The sequence below is a fragment of the Oryx dammah genome, unplaced genomic scaffold (assembly GCF_014754425.2).
Source record: "Oryx dammah isolate SB20612 unplaced genomic scaffold, SCBI_Odam_1.1 HiC_scaffold_5, whole genome shotgun sequence".
Lineage (NCBI taxonomy): Eukaryota > Metazoa > Chordata > Mammalia > Artiodactyla > Bovidae > Oryx > Oryx dammah.
The window spans coordinates 102075530-102096833 of NW_024070189.1; the positions used below are offsets into that span (position 1 = coordinate 102075530).

The 21304-nt window shown below is 52.2% G+C and overlaps 1 protein-coding gene across 2 annotated transcripts in view; it reads right to left on the reverse strand.

Annotated features, from left to right (window-relative positions):
• Positions 1–18839, reverse strand: part of UNC13A (unc-13 homolog A) — a 69591-nt gene extending 50752 nt beyond the window's left edge. For both annotated transcript variants that reach the window (XM_040241075.1, XM_040241076.1), the window contains exons 1-8: positions 18757–18839; positions 9229–9258; positions 8528–8627; positions 6380–6497; positions 4643–4766; positions 3860–3933; positions 2948–3002; positions 1002–1037 (exon numbers count right to left, since the gene is read on the reverse strand). In XM_040241075.1, the coding sequence (XP_040097009.1) occupies positions 1002–1037; positions 2948–3002; positions 3860–3933; positions 4643–4766; positions 6380–6497; positions 8528–8627; positions 9229–9258; positions 18757–18778 (559 nt within the window). In that variant the 5' untranslated portion in view covers positions 18779–18839. The remainder of the gene's footprint in view (positions 1–1001; positions 1038–2947; positions 3003–3859; positions 3934–4642; positions 4767–6379; positions 6498–8527; positions 8628–9228; positions 9259–18756) is intronic.
• Positions 18840–21304: the final 2465 nt, after the last annotated feature.

Consider the following 21304-nt stretch of genomic DNA (forward strand, 5'->3'; position numbering starts at 1 on the left):
AATCTGCATATAAGTGGACCTGCGCAGCTCAAAGCCATGTTGTTCAAGGGTCAGCTGTATCTGTAAACAGTTTTCCTGATTCCGGGGTCAGGAAGGTCCCTTGGAGAAGGGAATGGCAGCCTACTCCAGTATTCTTGCCTGGAGAATTCCATGGACAGAGGAACCTGGCAGGCAATGGTCCATGGGGTTGCAAAGAGTCGGGACACAACTGAGCAACTTACACTTTCCTGATCCTGAAGGGAGGGTGGGGTGGAACTTGTCCATCAGGATGTGGGGATGGGGTGGAGGAGCCTCCAGTTGATGGAGCAGAAATCAGGAGGTAGATACATGCTCAGAGTAGAGGACTGGATTTCTCGGGAAAAGGTATGGGGAAAAGGGAGCTATTTCTTAGATAGAACATAGTCCTCTAATCTGGGGAGAGGTGGCTTGTTTCCTTTCCCTGGAGGCAACTTGGAGGAAGCTGTGTGTGTTGGGGGCAGGGGGTGGGGGGGCTTTGGGAGCTGAGCTCTCCAGGGTGCTATCTGCCTGGGGGATTCTCTGCCCAGCTGCTCTGTCTGAGACCCTCTCCCCTCCCCACCCACCAGCCTCTGAGTGACACTGGGGCTGGAGGAGGGCTCCAGGTGGAGGAGGAAGATGGGGAAGACAAAAAGAGGAAGGAATCACAGGAGAGGAAATGAGGTTATACATGGGGAGCGAGGCGGTGGGGGGACCACAGTGCCCAGCTGGAGACAGGCAGGTCTCCTGTCTAAATGCCCACCCCTCCCTGCTGAATCCCCCCACCCAAGTGATGGGACCCACTCCCTGTGAGACAGATGATGACCCTCAAGCAGACGTTAGTGATGGGGGGCGGGCGGAGGGCACAAGAGTGGTCTTGCCGGCCCTCTGGCCTCAATGGATCAGCCACAGGCTCCCCGCTTCCCTGATCGAAGGGGCGGGGGCCTCATAGTCTCCGAGGTGCCTACCTCCCCGTGGCCTCCCAGAACACCAAGCTGAGTACTTACTCTGCTGCTCACCCCAGCCAAAATAATTCCAGTTGCCTACAAAGAGAAGGGGCAGAGATAATAAAAGGGAGCAGACAGAGGGGGAGGCATGGGGAGGGGGGCTCCCCCATCCTCCTCATTCTCCCCATCTCCTCCTCCCACCCGGGACCCCATGCCCTTTTGCCCTGGGGATCTTTCTCGAGTATCACTTTAACCACTGACTTCTGTTATACCTTCACTCACCATCTTGGGAAGAAGGTAGGATATCCTCATTGTTTGACAAGATCGCAAGCTCAGCCAGGAAGTGATAAAGAAGCCATTTGGACCCAGGGTTTTCCATCTCTGAAATCTGGGGTCAGCATGCCTCATTCCTCTCCCCCCACCTCCCCATCCTCCAGATAATGAAGGAAACACTGAACTGGAGATCTTCAGCTTTGAAACATCCCTGTTGTGTGAGTTTTTATTTTAACTATTCTTATTTTATAAGTGAGGACACAAGGCTCAGAAAGGTAGAGTGAACAGCCTAAAGTCACACAGCCTGAGTGTCAGAACCAGGGAGAGAATGACACCTTCACTGCCTTAGCCCATCTTCTGGCATCTCAGAAACACAGCTTGGACCAGAATTCTGACTCCTCTGACATTCAGCTGCCCCCTTTGTGAAATAAGGGTGATAAAACAGTCCCAGGAGAACCTGGAGGTAAATGCTAGGTGGTAGGTCCATTCTTAAACTGAACCCACCTCTGGCTTCAGGTCACCGGCCCAGGTGCTCTTTGGCATCAGCTCCTGCCCCCACCTTGCTTGGCCCTGCTCCCAACACAATCCTTCAATGACCCCATTCACCAGAGAGGGGGTTTATAATTTCTCCAGAGCAGTGGTGATCCCTTCCCTGGTGTGGAAATCAAGGGACTTTCTCCATCTCACACCCCCAAGTGAGTGTAGGAATGGGGTCCTTCATTTGCAGTTGCTCAGCTCCTCCCTCCACCAATCTCCATCATCACATATCCTGGGCATATGGCAGGCAGGGTGGACGACGGATACAGGAGAGACCATGAGAGAGAGGGGAGGAGAGGAGGATGGGGAAGCGGATGGAAGAGGAGAAAGAGGTTGAAGGGTGGGGTGGGGGCCAAGTGTCGTGGGTATGGATTTTGCCCAGAGACTATAATTTTCACTTCCCCATCTCAGAGGACTTGGAGGGCGCTTAAAGGAGAAAGACATCTCCTACATCTTTGAAGAGCTGGTCTGGGGGCATCTGAGTGTCTACAGGGCCAACCAAGGAGGATAAACACTCTCGAAAAGTCCAGCCTTTGGTGAAGGAGCAGTGTACAGAGGAATACAGTGACCATCACCATTAAGAGACATAGCACAGTGGAAAGACAAGACAACTCGGAGTCCCTGGGACCTGGGTTCAAACCCTGGCTCTGCCTCCTGCCATATGTGTGACCTTGGCAAGTCACCCCTCCTCTTGGACCTCCACTTCTTTACCTAAGAAAATAGGAGCCTGTTATACACGTGTTGGCAGGATCGTCTGTCTGCACCGTCTGACTGTGGCCTGCTTGGGGGGTCTGTGCTGGCCTCAAGAAAGTTTGTTGAATGAGTTATGGGTCCTCATCCAGGACCTAAGGAATGGAATTGAAGACTCTGCAAAGTGCTTTTCAACCCTCTAGATGTCCTGCATTCCTCCAAAGAAGATCAGAATGCCGGGGGCTATCAGATGCCCCTGTTTCAAAGAGAGGAACTCTAAGGATCAGACAAAGACCCTGGCATGCCAGTGGCCACACGGCAAGGCAATATTCAAACCGAAGTGCCATATCTTTTCTTCTTTCCACTACACTGTGACTGGATTCTGTTCACTCTTAGGACCCGTATCTTTGGAGGGGAGTGACCCATTCATTACAGAGGACAGTCATGGGGTAGAGGAAGGATGAGAGTTTCAACTGGTGCCCAGGAAGGAGCTGAGAAGTACTTACAACACTGATTGCTGGGAACAGGAAGAGGCTTGTCTTGCTCATCCTGGAATGAATACTGAGGGGGAGGGAAGGAGAGAAGGTTTATCTCAGTGGGCTGCCAGAAGCCATGGCCCTCTGTTCTCTTCCCTCTTGACTTTCCCTGCCTCCTAAGTTCCCTCCCTCTGGAGGAGGATACAGCTGTCCACAGAGGAAGAGGGAGAGAGATACACAAAGACAGTGAGAAACAGATACAGAAAAAAAACAGAAAAAGAAACACAGACGAGGGGAAAAACCAGAGGGGAAAGAGAGAGAGAAGAGAGAACATTGAGGCAGGGAGCTAAAGAAAGAAGAAGGTGAGAGCTGAGTTTGGGTAAAAATTACTAACAAGTGAGTGATACTCCCTCTGCCCCCTGCCTCCAACTAAAGAATGTTCTAAACTTGCCTGCTCTTTCTTCCCTGCCCTTACCTTTTGAAGACTGTCTTCTGGGCCACACTGGGTTTTTGAACTGTGAGAATACAGAGCCCAGAAGAAGGGGGATGGCAGGGAAGAACAGGTACAGGGGCAAGGGGTGGGGGGGAAGGCAAATTTTTAAGAAAACCTGAAAGTGTGACTTGAGGAGTTGAGGGCTGAGGGGCAGAAAGGGGGTTGTAAGAACTGTAATGGGGCCTCTGCATCTCCTTGAGAGTATTTAGCAAATGCAGAACCTGAGTCCATTGATATCATCGCGTCCTTGGGTGGGCTCTCTGTTCCTTGACACCATCATTGGTTTGAGACTGGACCACGTGAGTCACAGAATTTAGTCAGGTTACAAAGAGTTAGAGACACAGACACAGGGGAAGACAAGTGGAGAGAGAAATAGAGGGTGGAGGACAAGGGGGAGACAAGGAGAGAGAGAGAGGAAGGAAAGAGAGGAAGGTGATGCCAACGCTCACCTCATCCTGGTCCCGCATGGCGTTCAGCTGCTCCAGCTTCTTAGCCCAGTAACGGGCCTCCTCTTCGGGGATGTCTGGAGGCAGAGGCCTGGCTGTGAGCCTGGGAGCCCCCCCCTGCCCCTCAGCCTCCATCCAGTGCGTCCTGCCCGCCTATGGGGCTGGTCTCCAGTGAGTGGGGAGAGAGGACAGGAGAACAGAAACACCCCCTCCACCACGCCACCCAGAGCTGCCCTGGGAATGAATGGAAGACGGGAGAGGAGGCGCATCCTAGCATTACCAGGAGGGGATGCCATGGGTTCTTGGAAGGATGACATGAAAGAACTGAGCTGCTTCCAGGAAAGGTAGAGAGGCTTCTGTGTGCTCTGTCTTTGCTTATCTCTACATCTGTCTCTCTCTCTCTGATTCTCTGTCTCTCTTTGTCTTTCTGCCTCTGTCTGTATCTTCTCCATATCCAGCTCACTTCTGCAGCCTAAGACCTCACCAAGGGCCAGCCAGGACAGCTCAGATCTGAACCCCAGAGGTTGAAAAGCACTGGCAGCCCATTGGTGACCTGCAGGAGCTGGAGTGACCCAGCAGGCCCCCATCTCTGCTGACTGTGATCTGGGAGACTCTCTTCTGGGGAGGGAGAGCCTCATCCTCAGAATGAAGGGTCATCTGATGAGATTGGGCGCATTCAGGATGGTATGGCTACAGACATGAAGGGTTATCTGGATCCACCCAGGCCTGGTCATTCTCCTGGGGCTGGGCAAGGGTTCCTCCCCACGCCTCCCCAACCACACTCACCTAAGGGCAGCTCAAAGCGGGTGTCAAGGAGGATGCGGTGGAAGGTGGGGTCCTTAGTGCCGCAGATCTCACTGTCCGCCATGATGACCTGAGAGTCCAGGGTCAGCCACTCTCCAGGGCCCTCCTGCGGGGTGGGGTGACAGGGGGTAGGGTCCCGCGTGAGGCCAGGTGAGTCACACGTCTGCTGTGCATGGGCCAGCAGGCCTCTGCTCTCACGAGACATGTCTCTCTCCATTCATCTTGCCCTTATGCCAAGAACAAGGGCCACATCCTCACTTCAGATAAGGAAACTGACAAGAGAGGCCACAAATTCAATGCACCATGGTGGGTCTGGGGAACCCAGAGAGAGGGACCTGCAGGCTCAGGTAGGGGTGGTCCCAGCCTTGCATAGCACTCCTCATCCCTACCGAGGGCTCAGCTTCAGACAGAAGACCTGATCTTACCACCATCCTGGGAGGAAACCCCCCGAGTGAATGAACCAGTCCCCCTTGGTTCAGGAAAACGAGCTCTTGAGCAGTGGGGTCCACTCTGAACCTCAGTTTTCTTCATCTCTCAAAGGAGACTGATGCTCTGTAGCCCCAGGGAGAGGCTGGCAGGGGTCAGGGGAGCAGTCTGGGGTCCCCGGCCATAGGTCATGGTTGTCCCAGAGGCCCAGGCCCTCCTCACGCTTCGGGGAGGGGTCACTGAGGACACTGTGTTTCAGCCACAAGGCTTCCTTTTGGAATCACCTGCCTGGACTATTGCACCCCTTTCTTCCCTTTCCGTTCACTCATTAAAAAATAAACCTGGGCTTATTGGCCTAGGCCCCAATAAGCCTGGGCCATGTTGGGCAATCTCTGAGAAGCCCACAATCATATAGAGTCTGACACAGACACTCCTAGCACCACGAAGTCCAGGGAAGGCCAGAAAAGGGGAGGGGAGCTGAGGGATTCAGGGGGTGCTTCCTGGAGGAGAGGACACTGGAGCTGGGCTTAAGGGTGATGGAAAGGAGGACACTTGAAACCCAGAGAACAGCGTACGTGAAAGAAAGCTCAAAAGCCATCTGTGGGGCCCATGAGGAGTGTAGGTTGCGGTGTGGGGGAAATAAGGCTGGCAAAGTTGGTGGATGCTGTCTGGAAGACCTCCCAGGGTGATAGGCAGGGAGGGCAGGATAGGATTCTAGGGGCCAAGTGGAGGGGGTGAGATTTAAGGCCAGGAAGCTAGAGAAGGAGGCCAAGGTTATTTTCTAGTACTTCTTCGGGACTGCTGCAACCTCTCTCCCTAATGCCCATCTGGGCACAAAGTGCTAGTTGCTTACAATATCCCTTCTCCTCTCTTCCATAGGGATACATTTCTAGTGGGGCTGTGCAGCTAAAGACTGTATTTTCCAGATTCCCTTGTAGGTAGGTGGGGCCACAGGACAGTTCTGGCCAATAACATGTGAGTGAAGCGCCTTGAGCAGTTTCCAGGTTGGGCCCTTAATTGGGAGCGCAAACCCGCTCCCTTGCCACTTTTCCCTCCACCGACTGGAATGCAGATGTAAAGGTGATCCTTGACCTGCTGTCTTGGGCTATGAGATGGAAGCCACGTGGGCAGAAAGCCACGTGGGGAGACAGCCTGGTGACTGGAGCTGCCACAGCCACCCTGAACGCCTGTGTGAAATTGTCAGGAGATGGAGAGAGAGGCCTGTCTCGTTTAGACCACTGGCCTCTGGACCCCTCCCAGGCACTCCTATCCAACCTTCCTCCTACCACTCACTTCATTGGACTGGCGGATGGTCCTCAGGGGGATCCACACAGTACCCACCATCGTGTCCCAGATGAGACCCTTGTTCCACACCTCCACCGTCAGCCCCAAATCCAGGCGATTAATCTCACTGTTGAGAGAGGACAGAAAAGTCAGTTCATAGTGTTTGGACACACGACCGACTGGAATGCAAACCCAGGTCTGAAAGAGTGCCAGCCAGGAAGGTGACACAGTAGTTCTTGTTTTACAGAGGGGAAACTGAGGCCAGAGGGCTAAGTTACATGCTCAGGGTGTCACAGCAGAATCAGGATTCCAAGTTGGGAAAGAAGGAGTGGGGACAAGTATTACACGGACGTTCAGTTCACCTGGCCCTTCCTCTAGCCCTCAGACCCTGAGAATGCTGGTTAAGTGAGGAAGAGGCTCCAGCACCCTCCATGGCTCCCTATTACTCCCATGATAAGGGCAGTTCATCCTTCCCAGTGTCATCCCTCTCCAATCATCCGGGAACACCCTTAAGCATAAGAATGATCCCACCTCTAAGCACTTTCCCTGCAGGAAATGTGCAGATTTAGGGGGAAAATCTTCATGAATGTCCAATTCACTGAATCTACCAATTTACCAAAGATTCATCTTAAGGAATGTTCTCCTTGAATATACCTGGTCATTCAGTAACTGGCTTTAGGGGAAGTTGAGGACTATTGTTTCCCCCTCCCTTCACCTTTTCCCTAGATTGGAGGACTAGCACCTTCCTTCCCTTCTCTAGGTGCCCCCTTGCTCCAGAATCCCAACTCTGGATTCTCCCATGGCCTCCCATAGTCTCCAGCCAGCCTCTGCTCAGGGCTTGAGGGCTGCCTGGGTCCCCATTCCAGCTCTGCCAGATAGAGGCTATATGACACTGAGCAGGTGGCTTTGCCCCTCCGGTCCTCTGTTCCCTCATCTGTAACATGAGGATTGTATTAGCACACTCTCCCAGGGCTATAAGGCAAAATGGATTTAATCAAAGCCTTGGAAGAGGTCACAGATGTCGGCCATCATCAGAGTAGGTAGGATGTAATAGGAGGGCTTCCTAGAGACTTCCCTGATGGCTCAGACGGTAAAGTGTCTGCCTACAATGCGGGAGACCTGGGTTCGATCCCTGGGTCGGGAAGATGCTCTGGAGAAAGAAATGGCACCCCACTCCAGTAGTCTTGCCTAGAAAATCCCGTGGATGGAGGAGCATGGTAGGCTATAGTCCATGGGGTCGCAAAGAATTGGACATGACTGAGCAACTTCACTTCACTTAATAGGAGGTCTTAAGTGGCTCCAGGTTGAGAAGAGGGTCCAGGTCATGAATTCATTCAGTTCTTAGACAAATATTTATTGAGCACCTGTTGTGTGTCAGCCTCTGTGCTTGGCATGGAGGTCACAAGGGCAGAGACCAATAGGGCCTTACCCTCTTGGAGCTCATAGTCCAGGGGAAGGGGCCAAAAATGTGTCAAATGTCACACAAATGAATAAAGTTACAATTGATGGTGAGGCATGACACTACTCTTCAATTACAGTTTGAGGGTGGTGATCAGAGGGGACTGCCCTGAGAAGGTGACACAGTTGAGACCCAAAGGACCGGAAGGAGCCAGCTGGGATGGGGGGAGGACAAGAGCAAAGGTCCTGCGGGCAGGAACAAGCTGGACATGTTGGCAGAACAGTGCAGAGGTGGGTGTATCTGGGGCAGGCGAGCCAGGAGAAATGGAGCAGGTACTGGTGTGAGGTCACAGGGACGGGTCTAGGGGGGCTGCAGGGAGGGATATGGGCTTTGTTTCAAGGTTGATGAGCCACAAGCCAGGGGCAAGTTCGGAGAGTGGCAGGATGTGATTTGCAGTTTTAAAAATATCCCCCTGGCTGCCTGGAGGAGAACAGATTGCGGGAGGCGGATGGCAGCAGGAGGCCAGGGTGGAGGCTGGCGGGCAGCGAGGACTTGGCTGCTGGCCTCGGAGACAAAAGCAAGTGACTGGATTCGAGAAGCGTTTGGAGGCAAAGCTGATGACTGGACAAGCGGCTGAAGGAGGAGGGAGGGGAGTCTCAGACAACACCCGAGTGTCTGGCTGTGCCCTGCGTGACCAGCGACAGGCCTGACTGTGCCAGGGGGTGAGGCCATGCAGGTTCCAGTCACTGCAGACTCACAACATGAAATCCTGCTCCCAGCTAGGCTGGCTGCCTCGGACAGCGATAGTCGTGCTTTTGACATTCTGCACCTTCAGGGTCACGTAGGTGTTGAATTTCTCTGTGGCAGTGAAAGCAGATGTCAGGGCAGGGCTCAGAGACCCCCCCCCCCCCCGGCCCCGTGTCCCTTCCCAAGCTCTCAATGGCCCCACTATGATCCCCAAGGGTCTGTGAGTTCTTGGCGCCACCCCAGATCCAATACACTGGGGTGATTCTGTGCCTCCCACCCCCAGGTCAGTGCCCAGAACCCCACCCCAGTGCCTCAGGGCACACCAAGGAGGGGCCTTGGTGCAGGGAGATGGGGAATTTGGGGATGCCTAATCTTTATGCTTAGAAATGAAGACGTCCAATATCCACGGACATAAGAAATTTCCTTTGCCTCTCTGAGCCCCAGTTTTGTTCCCCATAGCCTAATCTAAGAGTCCCTGCCCTATCTCTTAGGATCCTGGGAAGCACCACTGGCTCAGGGTGAGCCCTATTCCCATTAGGGTTTTCAGGGGATGGTAGAGAAGACTGCTGGGGGACCCTGGACCAATTCCGATGCTCTCTGTGACGCTCGCAGACATACAGCCCAAGTTCCCCATCACTGGCGCAGACACCCTCCCTCATCTCTCTGAGACAGACAGACAACACAGGACAGGACAGGAATAGAGGGCACTTACCTTGGGCACCATCAAACTTCGCTTTTTTGACTGTGGAGAGAGACAGAAATAGGGAAGGGAGACGGGGAGAGTGGTGGGGAGGAGAGAGACAGAGAGACACAGGAAAATAGAGACATAAGGAGAGAGAGAGAGGAGAGAGACACAGAAAGAGAGAGAGAAGAGAGGCAAAAAACACAGAGCAAAAGAGGCAGATAAAGAGACCAGATTAAAAAAAGAGAATAAGAAAGACAGAGGCAGAGATGAGAGGAAGAGAAATAAGGAGAGGAGGGAGGCAGGGGTGAGTGGGAGAGAGAGAAGCCATCAGACAGATGAGTACAGGCAGACCTGTGATGGAAGGAAGTTTGGACCTTGGGAATATTCTCTGTCCCACCCTCCTCCCCATCAAATTTCCCCAAAGCTCCCTCCCTCCCTCCAATGGTGACTTTACTCTCAACTGAACAAAAATTCAAAAGAAGATACCTCCTACAGGAAGCCCTCCATGATTTCTTTAGAAGGAGCCAGGGAGTTGGGGAGAAGGAGGTAGAGGAGGAAGGAAAATCAGTCTCCAATGACTCTCATCCCTCAGTTAGATTAGTGAGACTTCTCCCCTAACTGTCCAGCTCAGTCTGTCCTATCAAATGCTCCCAGGGTTTAGAGTCCAATATTCAAAAGGGATTGGGAGAGGTGAGAAAAATCAACCCAGAGAGCTGAATCTGCAGTATACATAGAGACATCCCAGTCCTGTCCAGGTAGGTTGTTAGTTTGTCCAGCCCTACTTGACTGTGAAAGGTGCAAGCCAGATATACCTCAGGGTCCCAGGTGGTCCAGTCTCTTCATATTTTACATAACCCCACAGCCCCAAGTGATTCAAAACAATTTCATTCATTAACTGGACTTTCTTACAGGGTATTAAACTTTCACTTTTAATATCTCCCAAATTCTATATCTGCCTTCAATGTATTTCTCTACCATTACTCTCTACTCCCACCCAAAAGCTGCTGCCAAACTGAGGCCTCGCTCCTGGTTTCTATATTTCCTTTTCCCTTTAAACTTTTCAAGAGACTATTTTTGTTTGAGCAAGCAATCATGCATATTTTACAAAATCCAAAGCAACCCAAAGATTATGCGATGAAAATGAGGCTCTTTCTACCCCAGCTCTCACTCTCCCTCCAGGATGCAATCAACATTAGCAGTTCCTCGTGGGACTGGAGACAGATAGGCCATGCATCAGCAATCGTGGGCACGTGTGCGCTATTTCCTGCACAAATGGTAACATTTTATACCCTCTGCATGTCTTGAAGAGTGTGTGCAAGTAAGTTAAAGGATAAATTCCTAGAATCAGAACTGCATTTCTATTCTTTCTCTCTCTTTTTTTTTTTTTTTTTTTTGAGAGCCAAGTTCAGCCTTTTCCCCTGCAAGTGCAATGGCCTCCCATCTGGGATTCAGTCTCCCATAGGGATTTCATTTCTCTGTCCTCATCACTTGAATTTCTTTCTCAAAGAAGTACCTGAATGGAGCCAGTGAAAAGAGAATTCCCATCAAGGGCTGGGGAAGTAGAACGGCTCTAAATACTAGTCAGTAAATACTACTTGTTCCCATTGCAGACAGACTGTGGGGGTGGGAACTGATGCCCAGAAGCACTGAGTGAGCTCCCTAGAGTTGCAGAGCAGAAGAGGGAATGAGCGCCTTCCTATACCAACACCACCATCACCCTAAGACCCAGATTTTAAATGCAAATGCCCACTATACCTGGATTTGGTTTTGGAAAGCAGAAGGCAGATAGAGCCCTTGACTGGGCATTAGGAAAGTTGAGCCCTGATTCAGCATGGAGTCAGGTGGAGCTGGATTCAGACTATGGTGCTGTATGACTCTGGGCAAGTGAACCCCCCTCTCTGGGCTTCCATCTCTCTCTGTGTGTGTCTCTTTCTTCCACATGCAAAATCTTCCCACTTGAGGCACATAACTGCACATGTAAAGTTCTCTCTCCCACAAGGTCCTCTCCCTGTCCCACATGTCCCTCTCTCCTACCCTTGGCCCCACCCAGACTACAGAGAGCCCACCCACCTAGCCCCTCACCCCTGGGACTGAGTGAGGCTTAGGGGCACTTAGGACAGTGCCCAGCAGGAGCTCCAGGCCTCCCTCCTGGGAGAGCTTCAGCGGGCAAACCTGATGACTCTGTAAAGGGGGAGGAGGGTACATGGGAAGGATGGGGAGGGAGAAGGATGGGAGAGACACAGAGGCTCAGAAAGGCACACAGGGGGCCATCGACAGGAGAGAAAGGAAAACGAGGGGAGAGAAGTGAGGGGCGATAAGACATGAGAGTCAGACAGAGACACAGAGAGACAGAAAGAGACACACAGATTTCTACTAGGGAGGGTGGGCAGGGGAGATGCTGCAGAGAGGAGAGGCGGGGTTGGGAAAGAAAAGTTGGGAGCAGGTACCAGAGGCAGGTAGGTGCCTGGCCCTGGGGGATCAGAGGGGCTCACTGGTGTCTGACCCGACCTGGGCCCCTGCAGCTCTATGAGGGGCAGGTCTCAGAGGGGAAGGAAGCGTGTTGTCCAAGGTCTGTCCTTCCTCCTCTCCTCCAGGAAGAAGGTTTCTCCCTGTCTCCCTCCTTCCAGTTCTGTGTCTCTCCACTCCTGTTATCTTTCGGTCTTCTTCCCTTTCTCCCCCCGTCTCTGTCTCTCTGGTTCCTAGTCCCTCAGTCTCTCTCCCTTCCCTCCTCCCTAATCCTTTCTAGGCCAGAGGGTAAAGGGCTCAGTTGGGGTCCACTGGCAGTGGGAGATTGTCAGAGAGCTCTAGCTCTAACAGCAGGGCCCCAGGCCCCTTCAGAAAATCCAGGGTGAGGACATCACTGTTCATCATGGAGACTCAGAGGGAGGAGGGTCAGACTCAGGGTGGGAGTTGGAGTTCAGGGAAGAATGGAGAATCAGAGAGGGGGGTTCAAAGTAGGAAGCTCATGGCGGGGGAATGGGGTATGAGGTAAGGAGGAGTAAGGTAGGGGACTAAGGGATGGGGGCTCAGAGAGCGGAAGGAGGCTCACGATGGGGGAGGGGACACAGGCAGGGGGAGGGGAATGGAGGGGCGGGCAGCCTGGGGGAGGGGCTCTGTAGGAAGAGAGGGCTTGGAGGCAGGGGCTCGGAGAAAGAGTCACGGCTCTCTCTCCATCTCTCTTCCCCGTCAGCAAGCATTGTCATCACATCTCCGCCCCGCCGCCTTCCTCCTGCCCGCGGTATCGGGGTCACCAGGGCGGAAGCGCCGCCCCTCCTTCGCGAGCTCCTGGTCACAAGCACCGGGCTATTTATAACGTGGGCGCCGAGGGCGTGAGCTACGCGACCGCGGGGAGTGCTGAGAGGGGGAGGTGCCCACTGGGCTGGAGATAGCGCGTCACGACCAGGTCAGCAGCCTGCGGACTCCTCGGTCCCTGCCCACCCCACCCCGCAGCGCCCATCGGCGCTGGCTGATTAATGAGGTTGCACAGGCAGTTGTTGCCGGGGGCAGAGCCGGTGGAGGTGGGAGCAAGGCATTGGCACTGCCAGGCTCTGGGCCTCAGTTTCTGTGTCTAGAAAATGGCCCTACTTAGTCTCAGTTTCTCCTCCTCTTCCCTTCTTCCTTCCTCTTCTGACTTCTCCCCTTCTTCATTATTAGCATTAGCATTATTATACTGTTGTTCCTATTATTATTACCAGCACTAGTATCTTTATTATTTGGTTGAATTTTAAGTGTACCCCCTGGCCTGGATGACTCTGGATTCTAATTGAGATAGACTTCCGTCCTTGGGGTCCATTAACCTGCCAGGCCTGGTGGTGAGAGTGGAGGAATAGAGAGTTCCAGCCATCAATGGAAGCAGCTAAAAGCCCACCCACAGGAGGTTCTTCCCTGATAGCTTAGTTGGTAAAGAATCCACCTGCAATGCAGGAGACCCTGGTTCGATCCCTAGGTTGGGATGATCCCCTGGGGAAGGGAAAGGCTACCCACTCCAGTATTCTGGCCAGGGGAATCCCATGGACTGTATAGTCCATGGGGTTGCAAAGAGTCAGACACAACTGAGCAACTTTCACTTTCCAAAAGCCCACCTACAGGAGATGCTTATTGGGTGTCAGAAGACACTACAAGTGGTAGAAGGGAAGCATAGAGAATTCAAAACTGGATTCTAGGAAGTCTGGTATTTAATATGCGATGTCTGTAGTAGACATGGACTTTGTGATGAGGACATTGGTTCCTCTGACTTGGCATCTGGAAGAGAATAAATGAGGACTCTCATCATCCATGGACAGAAATAAGCCAGAACCCAATTGAAGCCATAGGTGAAAAAAACACACCAAGAACCTTGACAGATAGTCAGTGTTGTTTACCAAGCACCACTTAGAACTATGTCTGGCATATGCTGCTGCTAAGTCGCTTCAGTCGTGTCCGACCCTGTGCGACCCCATAGATGGCAGCCCACCAGGCTCCGCCATCCCTGGAATTCTCCAGGCAAGAATGCTGGAGTGGGGTGCCATTTCCTTCTCCAATGCATGAAAGTGCAAAGTCAAAGTGAAGTCGCTCAGTCGTGCCCGACTTAGCGACCCCATGGACTGCAACCCACCAGGCTCCTCCGTCCATGGGATTTTCCAGGCAAGAGTACTGGAGTGGGGTGCCATTGCCTTCTCCGTGTCTGGCATATAGTAGGTGCTTATTAAATACTGGTCATTGAAAGAATGACGTCATTGCCTCCTCCAGCAGTCCCCCACTGAGAGCGGGTCCCGCCACGCGGAACCGTGCTGTCCACGGTGCTGAAATCTATGGCTTTTCTCTGAACTGTCCGCGGTGCTGAACTTTTCAGCACCCAAGTACCTCCAAAGAATTGGTACTTCTTTTGCCCCCACTGTGTATCACTGAGCCATCCTCAGGCCTGAGAACGCAGTGAGCTCTCAGGAAATGCCCTACACTCATGGAGCTTTTAGTCCCCATTAATAAAAACACCATCATTGATTTTTCCTGCCTTTGGCTCACACTTATTGAAACTTTCCACAAGCCATGCATCATGCCAGTATCTCAGCATGCCTCATCTGACTGGAGAGTTCCGGTAGATCTAGGCAGTGGACACTACTAGTGTGCCCATTCTACAGATAGACACATTGAGGAGTGAAAAAGATATGGGACTTTCCAGGAAGTGGTGGATTTGGGGATTCAAACCCAGGCCTTCTGGACTCAGGATGTCCTGGTCAGCACCTCAACAGGTAAGTTGATAAATCTAAAAATAAAATAAATTCACAGAGGAAACTCATTGTATGCAGGAGGAAAGTGAGGTGCAAGATAGGCAGATAGCTAAGATTGCGGCCCTGAAGATGAATCAGAGCCAAAACCAGAGGCATTCTAAAAGGGTGGTAAAAGCAAATACCCAGATGCAGTTCCCCCACCCCCTGGCTGGATGGTATCAGAAATAGGGCAGCAAGAGACAGAGGAATTTGTGAAGGTTTCCTGGGAGAGAGGCAGGGGAACAGCCATGATGAATGGGGAAATCATGGTGTGTTTGTTTACTGAGTGGATGAAGGAAAAGGATGAACCTGAGACAGATTCTCACCCCATGACAAGGACTTAGGTGTCTCCAGGTCCTGAAGGCTGAGTAGCCAAGACCTTCACCCTTCACTCCTAGTAGATTGTGGAGTCAGGCAGCTACACCTCTGACTCTGTGGCACCAGGCAAGTTGTTGAACTTCCATGAGCCTCAGCTTTCCTCATCTGTAAAGTGGGTTGCTCTGAGGATTAAAGTGAGCAATGGGCATAAAAATCCTCAAAACTATGCCTGTGGAATGCTGGATAGATGGAACTTGTTGTAGATATCATTATTAGTTGTGAGGCAAACTCACCTTCAAATGCATTGCTAATTTATATGCAACATTCAGTCATCAACTATTTATGAAGCCTTTTAAACATTGAGTGGCCTAGCAAAATGCCACAAAGCATATAGGACGGTCTGGAACCAAAGCACTACCATCATGTTTTTGCATATGCCCTCCACCTAGAGCAAGATCTCTCTTCTGCTCAGTTTCCCCTCATCTTCTGAGATGCAGGCAAACGGTGATGATAGGAATGGGGTAGGCTTGCCAGAGCAAAGGGGCCATGGAAACCCTTCTCCTTAGCTCCCCACCTCTCCCAATCTGACTCCCCCAGCATGAAGCCAGGGGTAAGGTTGAGTTCCAAGAGTCAGGAGCAGTGCCTGTCATATAGTGGGTACTCAATGCTTGTTGAGTAAATATATGAATAAATTCACAAAGGAGTTAAGTGGCACTTGCTATTAGCAGCCTCAGGACGCTGCCAAGACTTAGAAAGTGAATTAAGGTTGGCGAGGGGCAACAGGGCTCTACAGAAAGAAATGAGAGGGGGCAGAGGCCAGGTCTACACAATGTAGTCTCCCATATGTAAGTTCAGGATATGCACACAAGAATTGCATTGTGTGTGCTTGAATGTGTATTTGCTCATGTTACCAGGGTAGGCAAGTGAGTGTACATGAGTGTCCGTGTGTACATGTGTGGTGTGGTGGGATAATTACACATGTGTACCATCTGAGTGCAGGTGAGGGTCTGCACATATGTGCTGGGGAGTGGGATGTGACTGTATGTGGGACATGCTGGTGTGAGCTTAGGTATGTGCAGGCTTTTGAGTGACATGTTAAATACAAACACATGTTGTGTGTGTGTGTGTGTGCACTATGCAGTTGCATAGCATGTGTATTTTTGTTTACTTGCATACACGTGCAGACTCCTCTGAAGCTACATATATTAGTGTGTGTGTGAGTGCATCATCTGCTACCTGTTCAAAGCGACAGCTTTGAAAGACCAGGGAAGGGTTATCATGTGTGTACCTATATGGCCTTGGCATGTACTCTTGTGTACATATGTGTCTCTTGTGATTTGGGGCCCTAACAGGTATACATAGGCACAAGCCTGAGTGTTAGGGCATGGGTTGATATTTAGGTGACATGGATACTGTAAACATGCTTCAAACATGTGCGGATATATCTGTGTGTGTGTGTGTATGTGTGCAGATACACATGCCTGTATCATGGGGACCATGTCTGTGGCACAGACTGTGTCCAGTGTACATGTATGTGTGTGTCAATGGGCGTGTGAATCGGCACATGTGTCCATGAATGCGCAGTCACAGGCACATGGTCTTCATAGAGACTTGGTGAATCCTAAGCACTTCTGTTCACACAAGGCAGGCAAGCCTGAGCGTGAAAGTATGGGCCCCAGTGTATGCCGGTGTGGGCAAACATGGGTGGGTCCCTGGGTCAGGGGCAGGTGTTTCCTCAACTCTGAGGATGAACTCAGATCCAAGGAAAGCCCTGATCCTTCCCCCTTCACCCTCAGCCTTCAAGACCTCCCACTCTGGGCATCACCCCCACTGCCTTCTGCAATTCTTCCTCTCCCTGCTTCTCCTGGTCACCACCCCCACCTCCCCACACACAGCCTCTCCCAGCATCAACTGTTCTCTCTACACCTCAGGGCTCTACTTCCCACCTCATCCCCTTCCTTACTCCTCCCAGCGAGCCCTCTCTACTCTGCTGATGACTCCTTTCCTATAAGTTCCACAAAGTCATCCAATACAATTTTTTCTCACCCCTCTTACTGCCTCCGCTTCACACCACCCCTGTAGCCAAGACTCCAGTTTGCATCAGAGTTAAGGGTGAGATTTCAAAGAAGAGATGGGGCTCGGGGGCAGAGGAGAGTGAGCTTGGCGGAGTCAGCCAGGAACCCACATTGACCCCCTCCTCCAGGGCTATCCCCTCTCAAGTGTTAGGCAGTTCAGAGAAGGGGGGAGGGGCAGTAGGGGGTTTGGATGTTCACCTCCCCCTCCCCTTGGGCCTAGACTGTGAGGGATGCATGGGGGTCTGCTCTCCTAACTCCGTAGGCTAAGGGCTGAACGAGTTGACTTGATTTTACTGGCCCTTCGCCCACCACCAGCCCCGCCCGTCAGGAATGAGTTCAAGGAAAAGAGGCACCTGTCCCTTTAAGAACACCCGCGTCCACGCCAGCACAGCCCCGCGCTAGCAGTACACGGGAAGCCACCGCGGCGGGGAGCGGGCGGGCGGGGTTGGGTTTGTGAATGGAGAGTCACAGCACAGGGGGAGGGGAGAAAAGGGGAGGGGCAGCGGGGGCGGTTCCCGGCTCCCGGGCCTTCCCACCAGGGTCCAGGAGAAGGCCGGGGTTCATCATCCTTCTCTCTCTCTCTCTCTCTCTCTCTCTCTCTCCCCCTCTCTAGATTTCTCTCTCTCATTCTCTTTCACACACACACACACACACACACACGCACGCACGCACACATCACACACACACATCACATTCGGGGCTGCCTAAGGTGTCCTGAAGCCGGCTCAGGCTTGGGGGATACACCTCTTCTTCCACCTCAGCCTTCTGGAAGGGAGTAGAAGTGAGGGGAGGCGGACCTCGGTACTTAAAACCCAAGGTTGAGACCTGTATAAGCCTTGAACCCTAGTTGGGCCACCATCCCTGCCGCCAAGGTCCCCTGCTGAGAACTCAGGAGTGCCCCAGGCGCCTTGGTCCAGGTGGGCTGGCTTCTCCCCTACCCTGCTTCAGGGGTGCGGCGGCGGGTTGAGGGGGGAAGGAAGGAGTCATGCCCCTCCGGAATCTCTCACTCCACCCACCCAAACGCAGAGCGTGGGCCTGGGCGTGGGCCTCGGTGCAGATGGCGTTCTGGCCCCAAAATAGCTCCACCCCACCTCTCCCTCCCTCCCTCCCTCCAGCGCAAAGTGGGTGAGGTGAGGATGGGCCGTGAGGGGTGCAGGGGGTACTGCACTTCCAAGGGGTCGGCTCCCTGAGGAGAAGGTCGGATAGGCGTTTGTTCGGCGGGGCCAAAGAGGCGGAGAGGGTGAGGCCCTCAGGCAACTCCCCCAGCCCCCATTAGGGAAACCAAAGAGTTAACTGGAAAAGCGCCTCCAGATCCCTCCATCACAGCTGTCTTAGGATGCTGGAAGGGGTCTCCCCGGCCTCCTCCCCCAGTCCTTTCCACTCCCAGGGTGAGGAGTACCTAGAGCTCACCGGTAGTCCTAATAGTCAAGCCCCTCTACCCAAATCTTACACGCCCAGGGCTTGGAGACCGCTCCCCCTGCACTCCTCTCCGAATTCCGAGGCGGGTCCGCAGCCCAGCCCACAGGACAAGACTCCTTCCAAGGACCCTGCAGGATTCATTCGAACTACCCCGCTCCTTCCACACGAAGCCGCTAATAACTTATTCAACACAGACAACCCAGACTAGACCGTTTCCAGATGGAGCCCCGAACCCTCGCCCGCGTCCACACGGGCCTCCGCGTTCAGCCGTGTCCACACGACCCCAGCAGCGGCAACCAGGACCCCCTGAGAGCCCAGCTGTGTCTACACGGATCACCTTCTCAGGCACCCTGACTCGGCTACAAGGGCCACCCCCCCCCCAGAAGTCAAGCCGCGTGTACGCGGGTCACCCCCTCAGGAGCCCAGCCGCATCCACACGGACCCCGAGCCCAGTTCGGGTCCACATCTGCTCCCCGTCCCGCAGCCTCGCCTCCTACCTCCAACGCAGAGCAGAGACATGTCTCCAGAGTCGCCGGCGGGCCGGCTCTGTCAGATCAGGTTTAGCTGCCGCTGGGGTGGGGCATGGCGGGGGCTGCAGCCCGCGCTCGCTCAGCTCACGCCGGGGCCCGGCCTCCGCCGCCGGCCATCTTGGTTCAGCACCGGGGGCGCGGACAGCTCCTGACGTGGTGCTGATGTGAGCCTGGCGGGCGGAGCCCACGGACGCCTGATGGGGCGCGGGCGCAGCGAGCTCGAGGGGTGGGGGTGGGGTTTAAAGGGCCGGAGCGGGGTGGGGGCTGAGGGCGGCCACCACGCAGATTCCCTTCTGATTCTACGTGTTTTCGTTTCTCCTTTAGCTCTCAACCTCGAGATCTTGGCTGTCTCTCTGCTCTTTCTGAGTATCTCTATTTCTCTGTCTCTTTGCCTCTGTCTCTCTGTCTCCCTCTCTGGGTCTCTCTGTTCTCCTCTCTGACTCCCGGTCTCTCTCGGTAATGTATCTCCCTCTGTGCTTCTCTCTGTCCAGTCTCTCTGTGTCTCTGCCACGTCCTGTTTAGGTCTCTCTCTGTGTCCCTGTTTTGCTCAGCCTGTGGATCTTTGCACACACTTGAACTGGATTCCGTCCTTCACTCCCTTGTGTAACTGGCAACTCCTATTCATCCATCAATGCCCAGTTTGAATATACCCTTCTCCAGAAAGCCTTACCTAATTCCCCCAAACTGAGCCCCGACTCCACCTTTCTGGACTCCCCTGGATTCCAACTCTTCCTCTGGTTGGGCCCTGACCCCAGCATAGCTCTGCTCGCCATCTCTCTCCACATCTGACCCGCCAGTTCCAAGTGAGCTGCTGGCCAGCAAACCTGTTCACTCTGTAACGCCAGTACCTAGAACAGTCCCAGAGGCTGAGCCCCAGCGAGTCCCCAGCCCCCAACATATATGAAGGAACTTCATCAACACAAGGCGTATATGGAGTTAGTAAAGCCTGTGTTCAAAACCCGACTCTGCCTGTAATCACCAGCATGACCTCAGACAAGTCATGTGACCACTCTGCCTCAGTTTCCCTGCCTGTAAAACAGAGGTAACAGGAACTCCTTCATAGAGTTGCAGGATATACTGTATAAACTAACACCTGAAAGCACTTGGAATAGTAATGTATAACACTAACCATTGTTGTGATTCTCATTGCTTTAACATTTTTTATTCCATATCCATTAACCATAGGTAAGGAATTTGTTGTTGTTCAGCCACTCAGTCGTGTCTGACTCTTTGGGACCCCATGGACTGAAGCACGCCAGGCTTCTTTGTCCTTCACCATCTCTCAGAGCATGCTCAAACTCATGTCCATTGAGTCAGTGATGCCATCCAACCATCTTGTCATATCATCCCCTTCTCCTGCCTTTAATCTTTCCCAGCATCAGGGTCTTTTCTAATGAGTCAGTGCTTCAAATCAGGTGGGCAAAGTATTGGAGCTTCAGCTTCAGTCCTTCCAATGAATATTCAGGGTTGATTTCCTTTAAGATTGACTGGTTTGATCCCCCTGCAGTCCAAGGGACTCTCAAAAGTCTCCTCCAACACCAGAGCCCCAAAGCATCAATTCTTCAACATTCAGCCTTCTTTATGGTCCAACTCTCACATCAATACAACTTGAAAAACCAAAGCTTTGGCTATATGGACTTTTGTCGGTAAAGTGATGTCTCTGCTTTTCAATATGCTGTCTAGGTTTGTCATAGCTTTTCTTCCAAGGAGCAAGCATAAGGAATAAGGAGCAGCGATGACAGGTGCTTGAGTACAGAACAGTATCCTCACAGTGGAAGATCCTGTGGACCGCTGCCCCTCCCCAATCTATTGTCTCATCTCTGAAGGATGAACTATGTTGAATTTTGTTTTTCATTCTACTTTTCCTCATAGTTTTACCGCATATTTATCATGGTTTCTATATTTTTTACTTGACACAACTAGAATAAAACTCACATTCTTATAACTTTGTGTGTGTGTGCAACATGATTTTACTGATATCCGAGTTTCCGTGGTTAGCTGTAGAGCATACATTTTCACTGCTGTATAGTATTCCTCTGACCTATTACATTTTATTAAAGTATTTGTTTATTTAATTATATGGAATGCAGGACCTTAGTTCTCCAACCAGGGATTGAACCCATTCCCTCTGCAGTGGAAGCGAGGAGTCTTAATCCTGGATTGCCAGAGAAGTTCCTGATTAGTACATCTTTATCTATTTTCCAGTTGGTGAACTTTAAGGCTGTTTGCCCACTGGGATTATCACAAACACAGCTTTTATAACCATTCTCAGAAATGTAGGCTGGTACACGCGAGTAGTGATAGCTTGATCATAAAACATCTACATACTTGGCTTCATGAAATAATATTCAACTTGTTTTGATGTGGCTTCAGCAATTTACATTGCAATAGTACCATATAAGCATCTGACTGTTCCACATCATTGCCAACACTTTGAGTTGTCTGGGTTTTTGAATTGTTCCAAAATAGAAAGGGTGAAATGGTGCCTCATTTTGGTCTTGATTAGCTTTTCGAT